Source organism: Colobus angolensis, unplaced genomic scaffold (assembly GCF_000951035.1).
Source record: "Colobus angolensis palliatus isolate OR3802 unplaced genomic scaffold, Cang.pa_1.0 Scaffold46, whole genome shotgun sequence".
Taxonomy (NCBI): domain Eukaryota; kingdom Metazoa; phylum Chordata; class Mammalia; order Primates; family Cercopithecidae; genus Colobus; species Colobus angolensis.
In genome coordinates, this window is record NW_012118043.1 from 10,805,111 (window position 1) to 10,826,210 (window position 21,100).

A 21,100-nucleotide genomic window follows, 5' to 3' on the forward strand; every position below is an offset into this window, starting at 1 on the left:
TTTTTTTTTTTTTTTTCCTTTGAGACAGGGTCTCCCTGTTGCTCAGGCTGGGGTGTAGCAGCAGCATCATGGCTCACTGCATCCTCAACTTCCCCAGGTTCAGGAGATCCTCCCATCTCAGCCTCCTGAGTAGCTGGGACTACAGGCATATGCCACCACACCCGACTAATTTTTGTATTTTTTTGTCATTTAAAAGATATTTTTTAATTTTTAATTTTTGTATTTTTTGTAGAGTCAGGGTTTCACCATGTTGCCCAGGCTGGTCTTGAACTCTTGGGTTCAAGTGATCCACTCGCCTTGGCCTCCAAAAGTGCTGGTATTGCAGGCATGAGCCACTGACCCCGGCCTGATGAGCCTTTTCTTAAGAGGCACACATTAGTAACAGCCATACCAAAAAACAAAAACAAAATTCAATGCATTTATTTAAGATTTATACTCTGCTATATCTAATAAGCTAAAGTATTGTTTAAAAACCAACAGTGCCTGAGAAGGCATTAAAGGACAGAACAGGGACAATCTTTTTTTTTTTTTTTTTTTGAGACGGAGTCTTGCTCTGTCACCCAGGCTGGAGTGCAGTGGCCTGATCTCAGCTCACTGCAAGCTCTGCCTCCCGGGTTTACGCCATTCTCCTGCCTCAGCCTCCCAAGTAGCTGGGACTACAGGCACCCGCCACCTCGCCCAGCTAGTTTTTTGTATTTTTTTTTTTTAGTAGAGACGGGGTTTCACCATGTTAGCCAGGACGATCTCGATCTCCTGACCTCGTGATCTGCCTGTCTTGGCCTCCCAAAGTGCTGGGATTACAGGCTTGAGCCACCGTGCTCGGCCAACAGGGACAATCTTATGAGAGAAGAATGAATCAATGTATCTTGGTGCTTAGTTAATACTAAACCAGGCTGGGCGTGGTGAATCATGCCTGTAATCTTAGCACTTTGGGAGGCCAAGGTAGATGGACTGCTTGAGCTCAGGAGTTGGAAACCAGCCTGGGCAACAAGGTGAAATCCCACCTGTATTAGTCTGTTCTTACACTGCTAATAAACATATACCCAAGACTGGGTAATTTAAAAAGGAAAGAGGTTCAATGGACTCACAGTTCCACATGGCTGGGGAGGCCTCACAATCATGGTGGAAGGCAAAGGAGAAGCAAAGGCACATCTTACATGGCAGCAGGGGTGTGTGTGGGGGAACTCCCCTTTATAAAACCATGAGCTCTCATGAGGCTTACTCACTATCACGAGAGCAGCACAGGAAAGACCCGCCCCCATGACTCAGTTAACTCTTACCGGGTCCCTCCCATGACACATGGGGATTATGGGAGCTACAATTCAATATGAGATTTGGGTGGGGACACAGCCAAACCATATTGTTCCAACCATGGCTCCTCCCAAATCTCTGGTCCCCCACATTTCAAAACCAATCATGCCTTTGCAACAGTCCCTCCAGTCTTAACTCATTTCAGCATCAACTCAAAAGTCCACAGTCCAAAGTCTCATCTGAGACAACCCAAGTTCCTTCCACCTATGAGCCTGTAAAATCAAAAGCAAGTTAGTTACTTCCTAGATACAATGGGGATACAGGCATTGGGTAAATACACCTGTTCCAAATGAGAAATCACCCAAAACAAAGGGGCTACAGGCCCCATGCAATCCAAAATCCAATACTGCAGTCATTAAACCTTAAAGTTCCAAAATGATCTCCTTTGACTCGGTCTCACATCCAGGGCACACAGATGCAAGAGGCAGGTTCCCATGGCCTTGGGCAGCTCCACCCCTGTGGCTTTGCAGGGTATAGCTCCTTGCTGCTTTCATGGGCTGGCATTGAGTATCTGTGGCTTTTCCAGGTGCATGGTGCAAACTCTTGGTGGATCTACCATTCTGGGGCCTGGAGCATGGTGGCCCTCTTCTCACAGCTTCACTAGGCATTGTCCCAGCAGGGACTCTGTATGGGGGCTTCAACCCCACATTTCCCTGCCACACTGCGCTAGCAGAGGTTCTCCATTAGGGCTCTGCCCCTGCAGGAAATTTCTGCCTGGACATCCAGGTGTTTTTATACATCCTCTGAAATCTAGGTGGAGGTTCCCAAATCTCAATACTTGACTTCTGTGTACCCACAGAGCCAACACCACATGGAAGCCACCAAGGCTTGGGGTTTGCATTCTCTGAAGCAATGGCCTGAGCTGTATTTTGGCCCCTTTAAGCCATGGCTGGAGCTGAAACAGCTGGGATGCAGGGCATCATGTTCAGAGGCTGCATAGAGCAGGGGGGCCCTGGGCCTGGCCCAGAAAACCATTTTTCCCTCCTAGGCCTCCAGGCCTGTGATGGGAGGGGCTGTCATGATGGTCTCTGACATGCCCTGGAGACATTTTACCCATTGTTTTGGTGATTAGCATTTGACTCCCCATCACTTATGCAAATTTCTGTAGTGGGCTTGAATTCTCCCCAGAAAACAGGTTTTTACTTTCCACTGCATTATCAGGCTGCAAATTTTCTAAACTTTTATGCACTGTCACCTCTTGAATGCTCTGCTGCTTAGGAATTTTTTCCACCACATACCCCAAATCATCTCTCTTAAGTTCAAAGTTCCACAGATCTCTAGGGCAGGGGCAAAATGCCAAGTCTCTTTGCATAGCAAGAGTGACCTTTACTCCAGTTCCCAACAAGTTCCTCATCTCCACCTGAGACGACTTCAGCCTGGATTTTATTGTCCATATCACTATCAGCATTTTGGTAAAAGCCATTCAAGTCCCTAGGAAGTTCCAAACTTTCCCACATGTTCCTGTCTTTATCTGAGCCCTCCAAACTGTTCCAACCTCTGCCTATTACCTAGTTCCAAAGTCACTTCCACATTTTCGGGTATCTTTACAGCAGTGCCCCACGCTACTGGTATCAATTTACTGTATTAGTCTGCTCTCATGCTGCTAGTAAAGACATACATGAGACTGGGTAATTTATAATGGAAAGAGATTTAATGGACTCACAGTTCCACATGGCTGAGAAGGCCTCACAATCATGGCAGAAGGCAAAGGAGACGCAACAGCACATCTTACATGGTGGCAGACAAGACAGCATGTGCAGGGGAACTCCCCTTTATAAAACCATCAGATCTCATGAGACTTATTCACTATCATGAGAACTACATGGGAAAGACCTGCCCCCATGATTCAATTATCTAGCCACCAGGTCCCTGCCACAACAGGTGGGGATTATGGGAGCTACAGTTCAAGATGAGATTTGGATGGGAACATAGCCAAACTGTATCACCGTCTTTACAAAAAAAAATTAGCCAGATGTGGTGGCATGTGCCTGTAGTCCGAGCTACTTAGGGGCTGAGACGGTAGGGTGCCTTGAGCCCAGGAGGTCGAGGCTACAGGGAGCCGTGTTCATGCTACTGCACTCCAGCCTAGGTGACAAAGTGAGATACTGTCTCAAAAAAAAAACAAGGATATTAAATTAGTAGGCAATAGGTTCTAGATTTACTGCTGGCAAAAATGAAGCAAAAAGAGTATTATCATGTGATATGTAATTTTTTGTTTTCGGATCTTATTCAATTCATCATCAGAAAATACACACCAGCATAAAGACTCATTGCTTTATCACAACTAAGACTGTGATTGGTTACTTACTTCCAAACTCCTTCTCCTACATCAAGGCTTTTATTAATTTTAATAAAAAATTATATTATCTTCACTCATCCCCTCTTAAAAATTCTTGGCCTGTAAAGAGGACTTGATTAGGTTTAGAATTTAGCAAACGGGAATTTCTCATAATGAGTAGTGATGATTTATATAACTCTTCAAAATGGTTAAGTCTTAGCATCTACAGAATCACTTACCCTGGTCATTGTATCGAGACAGATCGGCCTGGCTGATATAGAGGTCGTGATCAGTATCTAGTTCCCAGAATTTACAATAAATAACATAGAAATGTTCATAGGAGAAGTAATCTGTAATTTGGTTTATATCTTCCTCTTCTTCCAAAAGTGCTAGGGTCTGAAATGATATGAGAAGAATTTAAACATTATGAAAAAGCAGCTTTGGCCACTGTGCAGTTTAGTGAATTTCTGTTTTAAACTGAATTTAAAATTTTGTTTCTGGTACCAAATAAGAAACCCTTTAATAGGCAACCTCATCCTACCTTTAATCAACCAATCAATCTATAAGCATTTACTGAGCTCTATAACATGCTCAGTGAAGGGTTGGATACTGTGGAGGATGTAAAAGCAGGGAAAGGGAAGTACCATTACCTTGGGGAGTATAATTGGTCAGAGGTCAGAGACTGGCACAAAGAGAACAATTAGATCATAGTCTTCATTACTTTGCCAGAAACAAATACTGTTTTTAATTTTCAAAGTTATGTGAGCAATATTAAGAGGGGTAGGCATCTACATATAGGGTTTGGTTTTGTAATAAAAATTAAGTTTATATCACAAAGGTGACTCATACAATAGTGATGATACATGGTGGCCTGGCATAGGCATGGCCGATAGAGATGCAGGGACCTGAGCTGGAAGTAAACCTGGGTCTTCCCTGACTCACTGTACTCCCCTACGGCAAACTCCAGAATCAATGATACTGAACCCACAATTCTACTGTCAGCCAAATTATTATATAAGTGGGCAGATAAATAAAGACATTTTCAGAAGTGAAAGATTCAGAAAGAAAAATAAAGCACAAAAAATGTAAGAAATATATAAAAAAAGAAATGCCAGAAATAAAATCAGGTATATGAATAGTCACAATAAAGATAAGTGAATTATATCTCCCTATTAAAATTTTTTTGATTAAGTATCAAAACCATGCCCCCAAAATAGATCTACCTATATGCATCTATAAGGGATACATCTAAAAAAATATGGAAGGTTAAAAAAAAGATGGACAAATATACACGGTTAAACATTAAAATAAACATGTATCAATATTAATATGGACTGCAAAGTGAAAAACATAAGGGGGCAGGGTGCGGTTGCTCACGCCTATAATCCAGCACTTTGGGAGGCCAAGGCAGGTGGATCATGAGGTCAGGAGTTCAAGACCAGCCCAAGATGGTGAAACACCATCTCTACTATAAATACAAATATCAGCTGGGTGTGGTGGCAGGCACCTGTAATCCCAGCTACTTGGGAGGCTGAGGCAGAGAATTGCTTGAAACCGGGAGGTGGAGGTTGCAGTGAGCCAAGATTGCACCACGGCACTCCAACCCGGGCGATAGAGCAAGATCCTTCTCAAAAAAAAAAAAAAGAAAAAAAAAAAAAGAAAAACATGAAGGACAAAGAGGACTATTTCCTAAGGCAAATGTTAGTATTTTGACAAAAAATTATTTTTTAAAATATAAACACTGGAAAACCAAAGTGCTCTGGCAAACTAAAAACAACATAAATTATTATTAAGTTATGGTAAATCTGCTCAATAGAATATTATGCAGCCAGTAAAAATTATAAAGTTTACACTGAAAACCATGATATAGTAAGTACAAAATACCGGATACAAGATTGTACCCACTAAGAACTACGTAAAATCCTAAGAATGCATATGTACATATGAGTAAGACTAAATGAATACAGACAAAAATGATACTAGTTGCATAAGGGTGATAAAATAATGGTTTTTCTTCTGTTTTCCAAACTTGCTCATATTTTGTTTTATAAAATGCCCTTTGATATGTAAGAAGCAGAACACTTTCAATAAAGCACATTTTAGAAGCAAAGAGTTATCATTTTTACCAACTGGATTGGCATAAAATGAAGACGGACAGCAACTTTTGTTGGTGAGTATGTAAGTGAAAGTAGTGCAGGCTTTTTGGAGGGTAACTTGACAGAATCCACCAAAGTAAAAATGCGCACAGTATTTGATCCAGAATTTTCCCTCCAGTGGTCTATTCTACAGACATTCTTACTCATACCACATACGAGAGGAGGGTACAAGGATGTTCACTGCATCATTGTAATAGAGGAAATCTGAAAATGATTTGGACATCAACAGAGGAATATGTAATTAATTACAGTTTAGCCATGCGATTGTGCAGTAGTTGAAAGAATGAGACAGACTTATATGAACGCAAATGAACAAAACCCTGAGACACTGTTAAGTGAAAAAACAAAGTTAACAGAATAGTGTGAACCCATATATTTTTTGAAAACCCTCAAAATAGCAGCCATACAAAACAAAACTATATACTACATAGATATATTTATACATTTAAGAGAATAAAACCACATATGATATGATATGGGACCCCCACTGGGGAAAGGGAGTAAAATGGTAGAGTGAAGAACAGTGACTTCTGTTTATTACTCTAGATGCGCTCATATTATTTGAATGCTTTATGAGTATTGTTTAAGTACGAAGAGGAAGACTAAGGAGAGGGGCAGGGAAGGAAAGGCAGGAGAAAATAAATCATGCTTTAAGAAGCAGAACACTTGAGTTCTTTTTCCAGTTCAGCAACTTACTTGTGTGTGATCTTATACAAATCATTTAAGTATATTTGGGCCTCAAATTTTATCACTGGTAAAAAAAAAAAAAATGGATTAATTTTAAAAGCCAAAAAAGAAAAAATATGGATTAGGCCAAGCACGGTGGCTCACGCCTGTAATCCCAGGACTTTGGGAGGCCGAGGCAGATGGATCACGAGGTCGGGAGTTCGAGACCAGCCTGGCCAACACAGTGAAATCCCATTTCTACTAAAAATACAAAAATGAGCTGGACATGCTGGTGCACGCCTGTAGTCCCAGCTACTCAGGAGACTGAGGCAGAAGAATCGCTTGAATCCGGGAGGTGGACATTGTGGTGAACCAAGATCACACCACTGCACTCCAGCCTGGGCAACAGAGCGAGACCCCCATCTCAAAAACAAAAAATAAATAAATCTATGGACTGTAAAAATGATTCAGAAACTACAACCTATAATGTGCTTCAGGAAAGTGGGGGATTATTATAATTACTCTTGTGGTTTTATGGAATTACTGCCATTTTAACCCATCCCATATTACCTACTGAGAGCCCAGGCAGGCATCAGGTGTTCAATAAATATCAACACTGACTGTGATGATGATTGTTCATTTTAGAATAAAAAAATGTTTGTGTATCCATCATGGACTGCTAATTTTGCCAAGTCTTCATTACTCTGTCTCAGATGAAGATAGGAAAAAATAAAGAGTAAATAAGGTTGTATTATTAGCCTAAATTCCATTTGGTATGATTCTTAAAAATAAAACCTTTAATTTTCTTCCAAGTGTGAACAATTTCACTTTCTTTATGTTTAAACAATCAGGCATGAAGATTACTTCGGTAAAAGGCTCCCACTAGTGGTCAATACTCTCTCTCATTTGGTAAAATGAATAAAATAATTGAATGAAATGTATTCTTTCTTAAAAGGAATTTTTAGTACTTTTCTCTAGCAGGTGCTGGATACAGAGTCATTACTGAAAGGATCAAGTTTAAAATCTTCCAAGGGCTTTCCAAGACCCTTCCCAACCTAGCCCCAGCCCACCCCTCCAGGCTTATCTATTGTGAAGCTTTCTTTGTACATTTTATCCATGTCTATGGAAATTATCAAGTCAGGTTTAGTGTGTGTACACTTCACTTTTTTTGCTCCAGAGTGAATGCTTTCAGGCAGAGATCCCTTATTATTCTCTTCATTTTTACCCCCTCACCCAAAATATTCCAGCATCCCACGACAGGTATTTGATAAATGCTTAATGAATGAAAGTAGTGACAGTGCTTTGAATACAGTAAGCATTCAAATATTTGTTAAATAGAGTAAGAAAACTATTTAAATTGCTCAGTACACATGAATTCTAAGGAAAGGCATACTTGCAAAAAGTTGCTTTTTCTTATCTCTGTTGAAGTAATTTTTCCACTCCAAGATCTGTTGACTGTGTAGAATATTCTCTGAATAACCTGGTTCCAAAAGGAAAATAAAACCAAATAAAAACATTAAAGATCTCCACTACTTTGTCAAAGGCCATCTTATGAACACACTTGGGATCAATTTAACTTTTAGCTTTTTCATTATGTTAAGTGTAATTCCTAGTAAAAATCAGCACTGTATTTTTAAATATACATCCATATATTTTGAATTTGCCTCTGTACTTCCAAGAAGAATAAAAAAAATTCTCTGCTCACAAGTCTTCACTTCCCAGCTGTCTTCACATCACTTCTTTTGTTTACCTCTAATTTATATAGTGATGCCTGATTCAAGTAATGCTTATTGGGCTCAATGTTTTGAGAAGGCATATGAGGTGAGAAGTACCTGCTGGGTTGGCCTAATGATGGATTAACTGGTCAGAAGGATGGCTATCAAGGTGGTATGAGGGTCTTATTCTGGTTATCATAGTCTTATTCACTTGAGTCTTGAAGACTCTTGGTCTTCTAGACTCTATGGAAATTCAAATACATCTGGGATAATTTATGTCCTAACTTTAATTTGGGCATGAACATCTTTGTTATTAGCTGGTGTTTTAATGGGTTTAGCAGAATTGTATCTCTGAAGAAAACCTTGGATAGAATGGCAGAAGAGGAGATGAGAAACAAATATGTCTAAATTGAGAATGTGTGTGCTGTGGTATAGGAGAGGATCAGAGAAGGAAGACGGAAGCTGCAATCCTGGACACAGGAGGTCACAGTGCATTCTTAACAATTTTACCTGCAGTAATTCCTACCCACTTCATTTCCTTTTCACCGATTATTTTTCTTCTCCCAAAGAAAGCAGTGGTAAAAAGAGCAATTTAAGCAGCTTTATTTTTTTTGGACGGGGGGTACATTCTGCTTTTATTTTGATAGCCTAATAATACAGAAATCCTGTATCTTTGGTGGTTTTTATCATGGAAGAGATTAGATCTCTTTTTCAAGCTATTTTGATGCAAGAAGAACAAATACAGCAAGATATTTGGACATCTTTCTCAATAGCAGGCCTAATGAGGCACTAAACCACCTTTCTTTCTGGATTCTTCAGCAGAGAGAGTGATTCTTCAACTGAACATGGAAAAACTAGCATCAGGATGAAGGTCTAGATTTCAGCTGTTCAGCACTCACCACCCCACCCCTGCTATCAGTGCTAACCCCTCTGATCCTACAGAATTGAGCTCAAGTGTCCACTCCATGGAAGGCCCCAGAACAGGGACTGACTAGAGCCCTGCCTTCTGTGCTCCCACTGCCACCTGAGCCTCCTTTAGCTGTCCCCGTGGTTACATTCTAAACACTGATGCACCTGACCATCACCACCTCTAAACACTAAGAGACCAGGTCTTTCTCGACTTGTATTCCAGTAACTTATATGGTACTTTCTATATATCAGGTGGTCTATAACTGCTTGATAAAATAATGAGGTTTGAAAGTTTCATAACAAAGATTTTTGTATTATCTTTGTGTTAGAGAAAGATGGGTTGGCTTCATAAGTATTTGAAGAACTCTACTCAGAGTTTTGCATAGCAGATGGATGTCAACCCAAGAAAGGTCTCTAATTAGTATTTCATGTATATCAGTATTTTTGTCTATTATTTATAGATAGACTCACATATAATGCACAAAAACCACAAAACAGGTAAGTGTAACTATATTCAAAATAATTGTGAAAGATGCTACTAATGTAGTAATGTTTAATCTTGAGAAAAAAATAAGACTAGAGTGTAGATGTGATCAAGATTTGAGTGGCTATTGGGTAGAAGAAGAAGCTGACTTGTTCTGTGTTGCACCAAAGGGAAGAATTACAACATGCGAGACAGAAATGCATTTATACTGAAATGCTTCAATATAAGGAAGACTTTCCTAAAATTAGCCCTGTAAAGCAACGAGTTTGTATAAAGTGGCTGGGTTTCTTTTCACCACAAGTATTTAGGAAGAACTTGACAGGATTCCTGAAATAGGTGGGAGCTAGGACTAGCCAGTGCCTAATTTCTCTACTGGCCCCAACCACTCAGACTCTGAGGTCACTGAGGACAGAGAATGTGTCTTACTCAATACTGTATTCTTAGCACCAGCTTGGCAGAAGTTCATGTAAAAATGATGGGGGATTTTTAGCACAGAAATTTTATGTATGAAAATAAACATTAAGAATTTCATTTATCATAATTCCATGTCCCCTCTCTCAAGTTAAAGTCAATTTCAATACATATTATTAAACCACATTTTTCTGTTGAAGATTTGTGTCCTTATTTCTTGATTCTGAATGTAAATTTATCTTAAAGTATGAGTTTTTATCTAAAATTTATATTTATATACTCAAATACTTTACATTATTTATGAAATTACTGTGTTAAAAATTATAAAACTTTATAATCTGTATCCATTCATGCTTATTTTATTTTTCTCCTCTTCTTTTGGACAGAATTTTTAAAATCTGCAAACAGTTTGACTGTTAGGCATTTCCTATTTTTAGCCTGTGCTAACCTACTTATCTAATACTATAAAACAATGTATTTGTATTCCATTTTTCCATAGCCTAAATCTCCTTATTCAGTGGCCACACTTGATCAGCACATTTGTTGGTTTCCACATCACTGATTCAGCACTTTAGATGGCTGAGGTAGGAGCACCATCTAGTGGTGAAGCATGTAGCCGCCGATTCTACATTAATTGTTACTGTTTTTGTAACCTCTGTCTTCTAGGTAAATAAAATTCATCATCATTTAAAATATCAAATAAAATTTTAAAATAAATCATAATTAGAATAACTGTTTACTACTAGTGAAATAAATGAAATTTGGCCATTTTTCACCAAAGGATCTTTAGTCAACTTGACATATAAGTTAAATCATTAAGTCAGTTTCCTTTCCTCTTGGTATCTATTGAATTAAAACCTCTAATTCACAAGTATAGGTCACCAGGAATGGAAATGTTTGATGGCTCTGTCACATAGTTTTTGACAAATGAATTAAATAAAGACACAGAAGTTACAAATAATTTTTACTATGTATGTGTACAGAAGAACAAATTCTAATGCTGGAAGCCTGGCTCTTACTTGGCAGGTGTGGTGAACAGATTTCTAATTCACTCTTTGGTTAACATGGCTCAGAAAAGTATTTCTTCATGGTCTTCTGTAGAGTTAGGACTTTAAAAAATGTATCTAATAAAAATATTTTTTTTTTCTCTGAAGAGGAAAAGTTTTCAAGAGGGAAGAGTTGGTAAGCTCTTAGTGTGAGCAGTCTCCACTATACCTTAGTCATCTTGGGAAAATCAGGATTCTCCGCAGGGAAAATCCTGGCATTTCAGCCTACAGTGGTGGATTCTGGCCAATCAAGATACTGAATATATCACTAAGACACACCATCGAAGCAAGCCACAGAAATATCTCTACTGCCAGCACCAGTGTCATAAAGAAGTATTTTAAATCTCATCGCTAATTTTAAAAACTCAAGAGAGCACTTCTTTCCTCAAAAGTTGGCATATGTCGGTTTGGATAAACAAAACCTTTCATTCACTGGCAAGTTTTGCACAGCATGCAAAACTGCACTCAAGGGCTATCATTTGCTGGTATTTCTAATTTTCATTTTCATTCACTATCAAAGGCTTATTTCTCAACTGCTAACTCTTTTTGGAAACAAACAAGAAGACAGACTAACTATAGGTTCAATCTTTTTTTTGGGTAATGATGTCCTTCTTTGCTGTACACATAGCTTCTATCTTTCTAGTCTAAAAACAGCTAACAAAATAATTAACTAAACAAATAGCCTTTTCCTGTAACAGATTTTCAATGATACATAGAAAATAAAAGTTTTCTAACTTTCCTTCATCATATATGTACTACACACAAGCTAATATTTGAATCATACTCTATGTCAGTGGTTTCTTCCAAATGCAAACCGAAATAACTGAGTAACACTAGGATGCAAACATATTAATTGTTCTTTCTATACTGTATGCCACGAAGATTATATAACATTCAATAGAGTCACATAACTGATTTTGCTTTTTCTGAGATATCTGTCATTAATTCTGAGGCTGATCTTTATATGTTTCTTAGAAATAGTGTGATCTTAACTGTTTTTGCTGTGAGCAGGGTACAGGATGATGCCTTTTTAGTTTGGTCACTTTTATGTCTAACAACAAAATTAACTTCATACTAGAAGGCCTTATTTTACATTTGTTCTAGAGAAACTCACTGTGCTCTGAAATAATGCAATGGTTTCAATGACTTCATGCCATTATTTGACCAAGTTTCATAACAGAAAAGGCACTGAGGAGAACAGATAATCAGTCTAACAAAATTCCATTTCCAGATAATCGTTTTTATAATTTTTATTTGCCCTTTTTGTGAGTTTATCACAATGGCAGTTATTCACTTATCTCAGTACATATTCACATGAAATGTTCCCAATTAGGTCTTGTTTACTATTTATTTATGGTGCTGTTTTGAGTTGCCATATGATCATTTTATCACAAGTATTTTACACTTAAATTACTAGTTCTGAGTAACGGATTCACTTTTGTGCATTGGAGATAAAGCAGCATAATGCTAACAACAAAGTGAAATTTAACAAATGTAAGTTATATACAAATGCCATGAAAATATTACAGCAGAGATAATTAACTGTACTCTATTAATTCACCAGTGTAGTTCATTTTATTCAACTATTATTAACACGACACTATTTCTTAGAAAATGTGAATTATATGTTAACAAAACGGTTTCGTGGCTTTTCACTCTAAAATCATAAAACTTCCTGGTGATGGCTGAGTGCGGTGGTTCATGCCTGTAATCTCAGCACTTTGGAGGCTGTGGTGGGTGGATCACGAGGTCAGGAGATCGAGACCATTCTAGCTAACACGGTGAAACCCCGTCTCTACTAAAAATACAAAAAATTAGCCAGCCGTGCTGGTGGGTGCCTGTAGTCCCAGCTTCTCAGGAGGCTGAGGCAGAAGAATGGCGTGAACCCAGAAGGCGGAGCTTACAGTGAGCCGAGATTGCGCCACTGCACTCCAGCCAGGGCGACAGAGTGAGACTCCATCTCAAAAACAAACAAAAACCAAAAAATTTCCTGGGGACTACTTGGTAGATGACCAAATACCATCGAATGTCCAAGTACTTCAAAAAATATCAAACTATGTGTTCATTAAGATCATGAAAGAAAAAAAGCAATATCAAACTGGAAACCATAAAGAAAATTTATTTCCATTTCACTCTTTTGTTCTTTAGTATCTCTAATACATGCCAACAGTTTGGACTAGTTTATTTCTAAGATCTTTTCTAACTCTTAAGAGTCTAAATTATGCTATTAATATGCCCTGAGTTTTCAGAACAGTCAATATTTAGAACCCAATAATTCTTTTTGCAATTGCAGCCACAGCTAGTGTAGAATTCTTTTTTTTGAGACAGAGTCTTGCTTTGCATCCCAGGCTGGAGTGCAGAGGCGAGAATCTCGGCTCACTGCAACCTCCACCTCCTGGGTTCAAGTGATTCCCGTGCCTCAGCCTCGTGAGTAGCTGGAACTACAGGTGTGCACCACCACACATGGCTAATTTTTATATTTTTAGTAGAGACAGGGTTTCACCATGTTGGCCAAGCTGGTGTTGAATGTCTGGCCTCCAGTGATCTGCCTGCCTCGGGCTCCCACAGTGCTGGGATTACAGGCTGAACCACTGTGCCTGGCCTAGAATTCTTAAACAGGGATAATTTCATGTATTCACTCAGTACATATTGACTGTATGTCTATTATATGCCAGATAGTATTCTAGGTACTGAGGATACAGACAAAGTTCCTGCTTGTGTGGAGCTTATATTACAGAGACGGAGATGGACAATAAACAAACAAAAAATTAAATATCAGATGATAGGAGCTAAGAAGAAAAATAAAGCAGGACAAAGGAATAGAGTGTAGGGGGAGGGGGCAGACGAAGAAGGGTTACAAAAACAGAGAGTGATCAGGGAGGGCCTCGCTAAATAAGGGAACCGAGCAGACATCTGGATGAAGTGAGGGAGTGACAATGTGGAAATCTGTAGGAAAAACATTCCAAGCAAAGAGGAAGAACAAAGCATGTGAGGCAGAAATGGGTTTGGTTTGCTCATGGTGACTGAAGCAGAGTAAGCAAAGGAGTGGGAGGTAGGAGATAAGATGAGACAATAGGGGTTGCCAGGATATGGGAGGATTATGGAGAGTCTTGGCAAGGACTTGGCTTTTATTCTACGTAAGCTGGGAAACTACTGCAGGGTTTGAGCAGAGGAGTGATATGATCTGGCTGACTTTTTAAAAGGACAATTGTTTGCTTTGTGGAGGCTAGACTACAGGGCAATCAGGGTGGTAACAGGGAGACCAATTAAAAATAAACCAAGTTTGAAATGAGAGCGACAGGCCAGGTTAATTGTGGTAGAGGTAATTTAGTAGAGTGTCACAGTTAACAGGAAAAAAAAAAACTTCTCAGATTGTCTTAGATAACAGTGACACCTTCTGGCTCAAATAAAATCTTACAGAGTTTTATACTGACATGAGAGCCAATGCAAAAGCACTGAATGAAAAATAAGGTTCCTATAGGAGGAAAAGAAAACAGTAGTATTTTGTAACCCGGCAGGACCTAACACATCTTTGGCTAACAAACTGTACCCTAAGTATAGGAGGGTGGTCCTCAGAGGAGACTGCCCTGTTTAGTTGAGGAATCTGAGCTACAGGCCAGGGCCATCTCACTTGAGAATGTGTCAGTGAATGGCTCTGGGGCTGGTCTGTGGAATGTCCCCAAAGATAACGTGGAAGCTAGGGCAGAGTGCATGAAATGGCTACTCCATGCCCTGTGGGCCTGTGTGCGCTCACTCATAATTCCTGACCTATCTGGGACTAACCAAATGAGGCTGTGCCTGAGAAACAGGGAGTGCAAGCTCTTCACAGAATGAAATTGTGATCATGTTGTTTTAAATTCTTACATCGTTTGTTTTCTGATTACACACAAGCTATTTTCTCATTATCATTTCCAGTTCTAAGTTTGAGGTACTAGAGATCAATCTTTTTCTGGAACAGGGACAGGCTGTTGAAAATTCTTTTCAGTCTTATTTGGAAATGCTAAAGATCAAATGAATATCATATTCATAACACAGAAAAAGATATGCCTCATAAGACCAGACAGAAGGAATATATTACTTTAATTTTGTAAGTATTGGGCACAAACAAGAAGGAAAATAGATAAAAATGAAGAAATTATGAATTCACTTTTATTTTACCTTCTTTCCACTTAAAATAATCATTATAACCCATGTTACCTTTTGCATAGATACTTGAAATTCTGGATAGCAGATGGTAATAAAAAGGTGACTTATGGAGTTATATTAAGCAAAAAGATGACTCAGCCTACCGTGGTGATGTAGCGGGAGTGGAATTCTGGAGCATCTTTCAGGAACGTGAGACCAGGGTGGGTATCCACCACATCCTGAAAAAGATCAAAACCAAAACTAAATTAACAAACATACAAAAATGATGCCCATAGAAGTTTTTCCTTCCCGTATATGTTGCCAGTTGAGCAAACTTGCTATTTTAGAATAATTAATAATGCACTTAAAATTTAATTCTTTATTAAATTCAAGTTTCATTATAAGCATATTTACGTGTGCTTTTCTGTATAGACAGTATACTTCAAAAAAAGTTAAAGTTTGATTTTAGCTATGTTAGGTAATTTGTGAATCAAATGTCTCCGAGGTATGTACTGTAATTCTAACACATCAACGGCACATCAAGGCAATTCATCTGATGCCACAGATTATTGTAGAGGTATTATGTAAAGTGTATTTACACAGAAAGGATGTGGTGGACAGCAGATGCAAGCCAATGAAAATGATCCTCTTTCATAATCTAAAAACATGGGAAATTCTTTTTGGAAAAAAAAAGCAGCCATGTAGTCAAGTAGTTTGAATGTGTCTTTGTTAAGCTGTGTAAGCCAGTTAATGCCCATCAGATTTTATCATAATTGTGTGGATAAATAATTTCTCAAATTAGAATTTTATTTTTAAATCTTTAACCTTGTTCTCACTGAAGACTATTAGAATATTAAAACCTTAAAATACTGTTTTTATTTCCTAATTAGATTTTTAAAGCATTTGGAATGAACCCAGAGGATCTAATAGAGATAATCACGTATTAATTAACCAGAGGAAACAGCTATGCCATTACAGATATAATCTATTAATTGGCTTGTCATCAACAGACAGACATCAAGTATATCTCTTTTCTTTGTTTCTTCAGAGCAGTTAGCTATAACACTTACCAATATATAGTCTCAAACAAATCAACTTATTTCTTTAACTTTTTAAAGACTTATTATTATACATATTACATAATTTTCATTTTTTGAGACAGTCTTGCTCTGCTTCCCAGGCTGGAGTACTGTGCTACAATCTTGGCTTATGACAACCTCTGCCTCTCTGAGTTCAAGTGAGTCTCAGGCCTTAGCCTCCTGAGTAGCTGGGACTACAGGTATGTAGTACCACACCAGGTTAATTTTTGTATTTTTAGTAGAGACAGGGTTTCACCATGTTGGCCAGGCTGGTCTTGAACTACTGGCCTCCAAGTGATCCATCCGCCTCAGCCTCCCGAAATGCTGGGATTACAGGCATGAGCCACTGCACCTGGCTAACTTTTTATTTGGAAATAATCTTATACTTACAAAAATTATTATAGAAAAATTTCCTATGCTCCTCTTCCAGCTTCCCTTAATGGTAACAAGTCACAGACAATAGTATAATGATCAAAACCAGAAAATGAACATGGGTAAGATATTAAACTAATCACATCTCACTAGTTTTTCCCTTAATGTCTTTTTCTGTTCCAGGATCTTACACTGCATTTAGCTTTTGTGTCTCACTGGTCTCTTCCAATCTGTGAAAGTTCGTTAGTCTTTCCTTATGATTTTGATGCTTAATTAATGAGTTCTGGTCAGTTATTCTGTAGAATGTCTCTCCATTTGGTTTTGTCTGATGTCTGGTCAAGATTAAGGTTACACATTTTTGGCAGGAGAACCACAGAAGTCACGCGTCCTTTTCAGTGCATCACTGGGCATACATAATACAGAGGGTATGTGATGTTGGTATGTCTTCATTTGGTGATGTTAACTTTGATCACACTTAGTTCAAGTGTGTCTGCTGCATTCTCCACTGTAAAATTGCTATTTTCCCTTAATAATTGATAAATAGCATGGGGGCAGATACTTTTGAGAGTGTCAATATCCTATTTCTCCCCAGAATTTCTCTCATTCATTTTAGCATCTATTGTTACATTATGCCTGCAACATTTACACTGTAGTGTTTACTTAATAGTGATTTTGTCTATATTCTGTCTACATTTCTTAATTGGAAATCTTCTACAAGGAAGAGCTGTCTCTTCTCTATTTTTTTGAGACAGAGTCTTCCTCTGTCATCCAAGCTGGAGGGCAGCAGTGGTGCGATCTCAGCTCACTACAATCTCCACCTCCTGGGTTCATTCAATTCTCCTGCCTCAGCCTCCCGAGTAGCTGGGATTACAGGCGTGTGCCACCATGCCCGGCCTATTCATTTTTTTGAACAGCACAGACTCACTGGTATTTATTTCATTCTGTCTGCTATAATCCTATACTATCATCATTTTGTTGCTCAAATTGATCTAGCTTTGGCCACTAGGAGCTCCTTCAGGTTGGCTCCTGTGTTCTCTTTTTATTTTTATAAATGAGACAGGGTCTCACTCTGTCACCCAGACTGGAGTGTAGTGGCTCGATCTTGGCTCATTGTAACCTCTGCCTTCCAGGTTTAAGTGATCCTCCTTCCTCAGCCCCAAGTAGCTGGAATTACAGGCATGCGCCACCATGACAAATTTTTGTTTTTTAGTAGAGATGGGGTTTCACCATGTTGCCCAGGCTGGTCTCAAGCGATCTGCCTGCCTTGGCCTCCCAAAATGCTGGGATCACAGGCGTGAGCCACTGCACCTGGCCACTTGTGTTCTCTTGATAAGCCCCTGTGTTTTTATGGGGACTTTCATATTTTCTGGCATAAGATGACCCATGTTTATCTTGTATCTTCCTTGCCGTAGCTCTGGTATACCAACCTTTTGTCTAAGAAGCCCTGGTTCCTTTCATTGGAGAATGGTATTTGAAACCAAATCTGAGTGTGAAAGGTGTCCATTACTAGTAGAATAGTATTTCATTGTGTACATCACTACATTTTCTTTATGCCTTCGTTCACTAATACTAAGGGTGATACCATATATTGTTCAGCTTTGGTTAGTTTCCTCATCTATTTGCTGATTAGTACTCTGCTGAGTACTCATGGAGGAACTTCTGAAGATCTCTGAGGATTGTTCTCCATGCAGTTCTCTCTTTTTTGGTACTCTGTCCTGAGAATTCTAGTCATCTTGGTTCTCTTAGACCCTTAGGCTCTGTCTCCTAAACTCAAGGAGTCCACTTAACTCAGCCTGGGTTTCCCATTCTTGCACTATGACTTGAAAACTCTCTCAAGGTGGTACGCTCTCTCAATCATAAGACTCACCTTGTTTCTGTCTCTCAGGAATGAATCACTCGTTTGTGGCCTGATGTGCAGCATCTTGAAAAACCATTGTTTTATATTTCCTGTCTGTTATTTTCTGTTGTTTCAAGTGGGAAGGTACATCCAGTCCCTGTTACTTCTTCTTGGTCAGAAGTGGCAAATCTATTGATTTTTCTATGTTAATTTTATTTCCTCCTACTTTACTATTTTATTGAGTTAGTTTTATTACTAATTCTTCTGAATTTTCAAACTTTACTGTCATCTGCAACACGATACTTTTACTTCTTTAACCAATTTTATGCTTCTAACTGTTTTCTCTTATACAATTACTACAGTAAAATGCTGAATAGTAGTGGAGACAGTGGGCATCCTTGCCGCCGTGTTCCTGATCTTTGTTGAAGTGCCTCTAGTGTCTTCCCATTAAATAAGATATTGGCTTTAACACTAAGGTATAGGTATTTCATCATGTTAAGAAAGTATCTAAAATATGGAGAATTTTTTTCCTTAGATATAACATATGACATTAATAAACGATATGGTTTGGATCTATTTCCCTGCCAAATCTTATGTTGAATTGTAATCCCCAGTGTTGCAAATGGGGGCCTGGTGGGAGATAACGGGATCATAGGGTGGATTTCTCTTGAATGATCTAGCATCGTCCTCTTGGTGCAGTCCTCGAGATAGTGAGTTCTCATGAGATCTGGTTGTTTAAAAGTGTGCAGCAACTCCCCCACACCTTGCTCCTGCTCTTGCCAAGTGAGATTCTGGCTTCCCCCTTGTCCTTCTGCCATGACTGAAAACTCCCTGAGGCTTCACAGTAGGCTGAGCAGATGCCAGCACCATACTTCCTGTAAAGCCTGCAGAACTGTGAGCCAATTAAATCTCTTCTCTTTATAAATTACCTAGTCTCTGTTATTTCTTTATAGCAATGCAAGAACAGCTTAACACAATAAATATCCTAATATTAAAACAATCTTGCCTTCCTGGAATAAATCCCACTTGGTCATGGTATATTGTTTGGTAATATTTTATTATCTTTTATCATTAATCTTGAAGCTATATTTGTTAGCAGTTTTATTCTCTGGATTGTCTTTTCCTGATTTAGGTATCAGTGTTTTACCTGCTTCATAAAAGGTGTTTTAAATTTTCCTTCCTTTTCAATACCCTGAAATAATTTATGGAGCATTTGAACTATCCAGTTGCTGAAGGTTTGGTAGAATTCCCCTGTAAAACTACCCGGGCCTTGTGCTTTTTTGTGCAGTTTTGTAATAAATATCTGTATTTATTCTATAAAAGTCTGTTTACCTTTCTAAATCAAATGGAGTCAATTTGGGTCAGATGTATTTTCCTAGAAAACTGTCCATTTCATCTAGATTTTCAAATTTATCTTCCTAGATGTCTGCAAAGTAGTCTTTTCTGATTTTAAAAAACTTTCTTCTGGCTGGGTGCAGTGATTCACCTGTAATTCTAACACTTACAAGGCCAAGGTGGGAGGGTCACTTGAGCCTAGGAGTTCAAGACCAGCCTGGACAACACATCGAGACCTTGTCTCTATAAAAAATTAAAAAATTAGCTGGGTGTGGTGGTGCACATCTGTCATCCCAACTATGCGGGAGGCTAAGGTGGGAGAATTGCTTGAGCCCACATAGTTGAGGCTGCACTGAGCTGTGATGGTGCCACTGCACTCCAGTCTGGGCAACAGAGCGAAATCCTCCTTGTTATTTCTTATTTTGTATATTAGTGTATTCTCCCTTTTCTCTTAATCAAATTAGTTTTTTATTAATATTTTCCCATAACTACAATTTCAATTTGTTAAAAGTGCTATTGGTTTTTTATTCTCTGCCTTCTTAATTTCTGATCATTACTGGGACTAGCTGAGGGGTACATAAGGCTCTGCTATACCAGTATGTATGCATTTCAAAACTCTCCATATTAAAAACTTAAAAAAGTTTATATATATATACACATAGTATAAAATCAAGGCATATACAAGCATTTATATAAATAAACATTCTACTAACCTTCCTACCTTCTTTAGCCCCACTTCTTTCCAATCATTTATACTTTTAGGTCTTTTGCTGGTTACCTCTCTAACTAAACATATATTTAACAAAAATGTAATTAAAAACCATATAATAATTATTTTATCACTTTATCAACTTTAGAAAATAATGATTCTTTGCTGGGAAATATGTGGATTTAGCTCATTTATACTGTCCTACTTTACTCCCCTATCTTCGGTTGACTATCTTTATAAGGTGCAAAACTTGTATTTATCCATCTAATTTTCATTCATCTTAGTTCCTTACTTTCCTTTTACATAGGATAATAGCACCCCATCCTTATTTTCTCTTCTTCTCCCTGTTTTACATTCACATTTTATTGGCAATATTTTGACTTTTATGTCGTCCAGGTTTTTTTCATACTTTTCCACAACCACGATAAAATTTTCTATAAGTTATCCACACAGTGATTTTTAGATGCTATAAACTAAAATGTTCTTGTGATATTTTGACTATATAAATATAGTTGAATGTTAGGTCAGGCAATCTATGAGGAACGTATTTCATTGTGTATAGGTCCAACATCAGGGTCTTGGAATGTTCAAAGGAGACTGTTTCTGACATTGAGGTTAAACTGTCTTTTCTTTTTTATTTTATTTTATTTTATTATTTTATTTTTTT

General features: G+C 38.3%; 1 protein-coding gene across 2 annotated transcripts in view; it reads right to left on the bottom strand.

The window, feature by feature from the left end:
• Positions 1 to 21,100, bottom strand: part of PPP2R3A (protein phosphatase 2, regulatory subunit B'', alpha) — a 168,010-nt gene that overhangs the window by 73,349 nt on the left and 73,561 nt on the right. For both annotated transcript variants that reach the window (XM_011958174.1, XM_011958176.1), the window contains exons 5-7: positions 15,266 to 15,340; positions 7,805 to 7,891; positions 3,829 to 3,985 (exon numbers count right to left, since the gene is read on the bottom strand). In XM_011958174.1, coding sequence (XP_011813564.1) covers positions 3,829 to 3,985; positions 7,805 to 7,891; positions 15,266 to 15,340 — 319 coding nt within the window. The remainder of the gene's footprint in view (positions 1 to 3,828; positions 3,986 to 7,804; positions 7,892 to 15,265; positions 15,341 to 21,100) is intronic.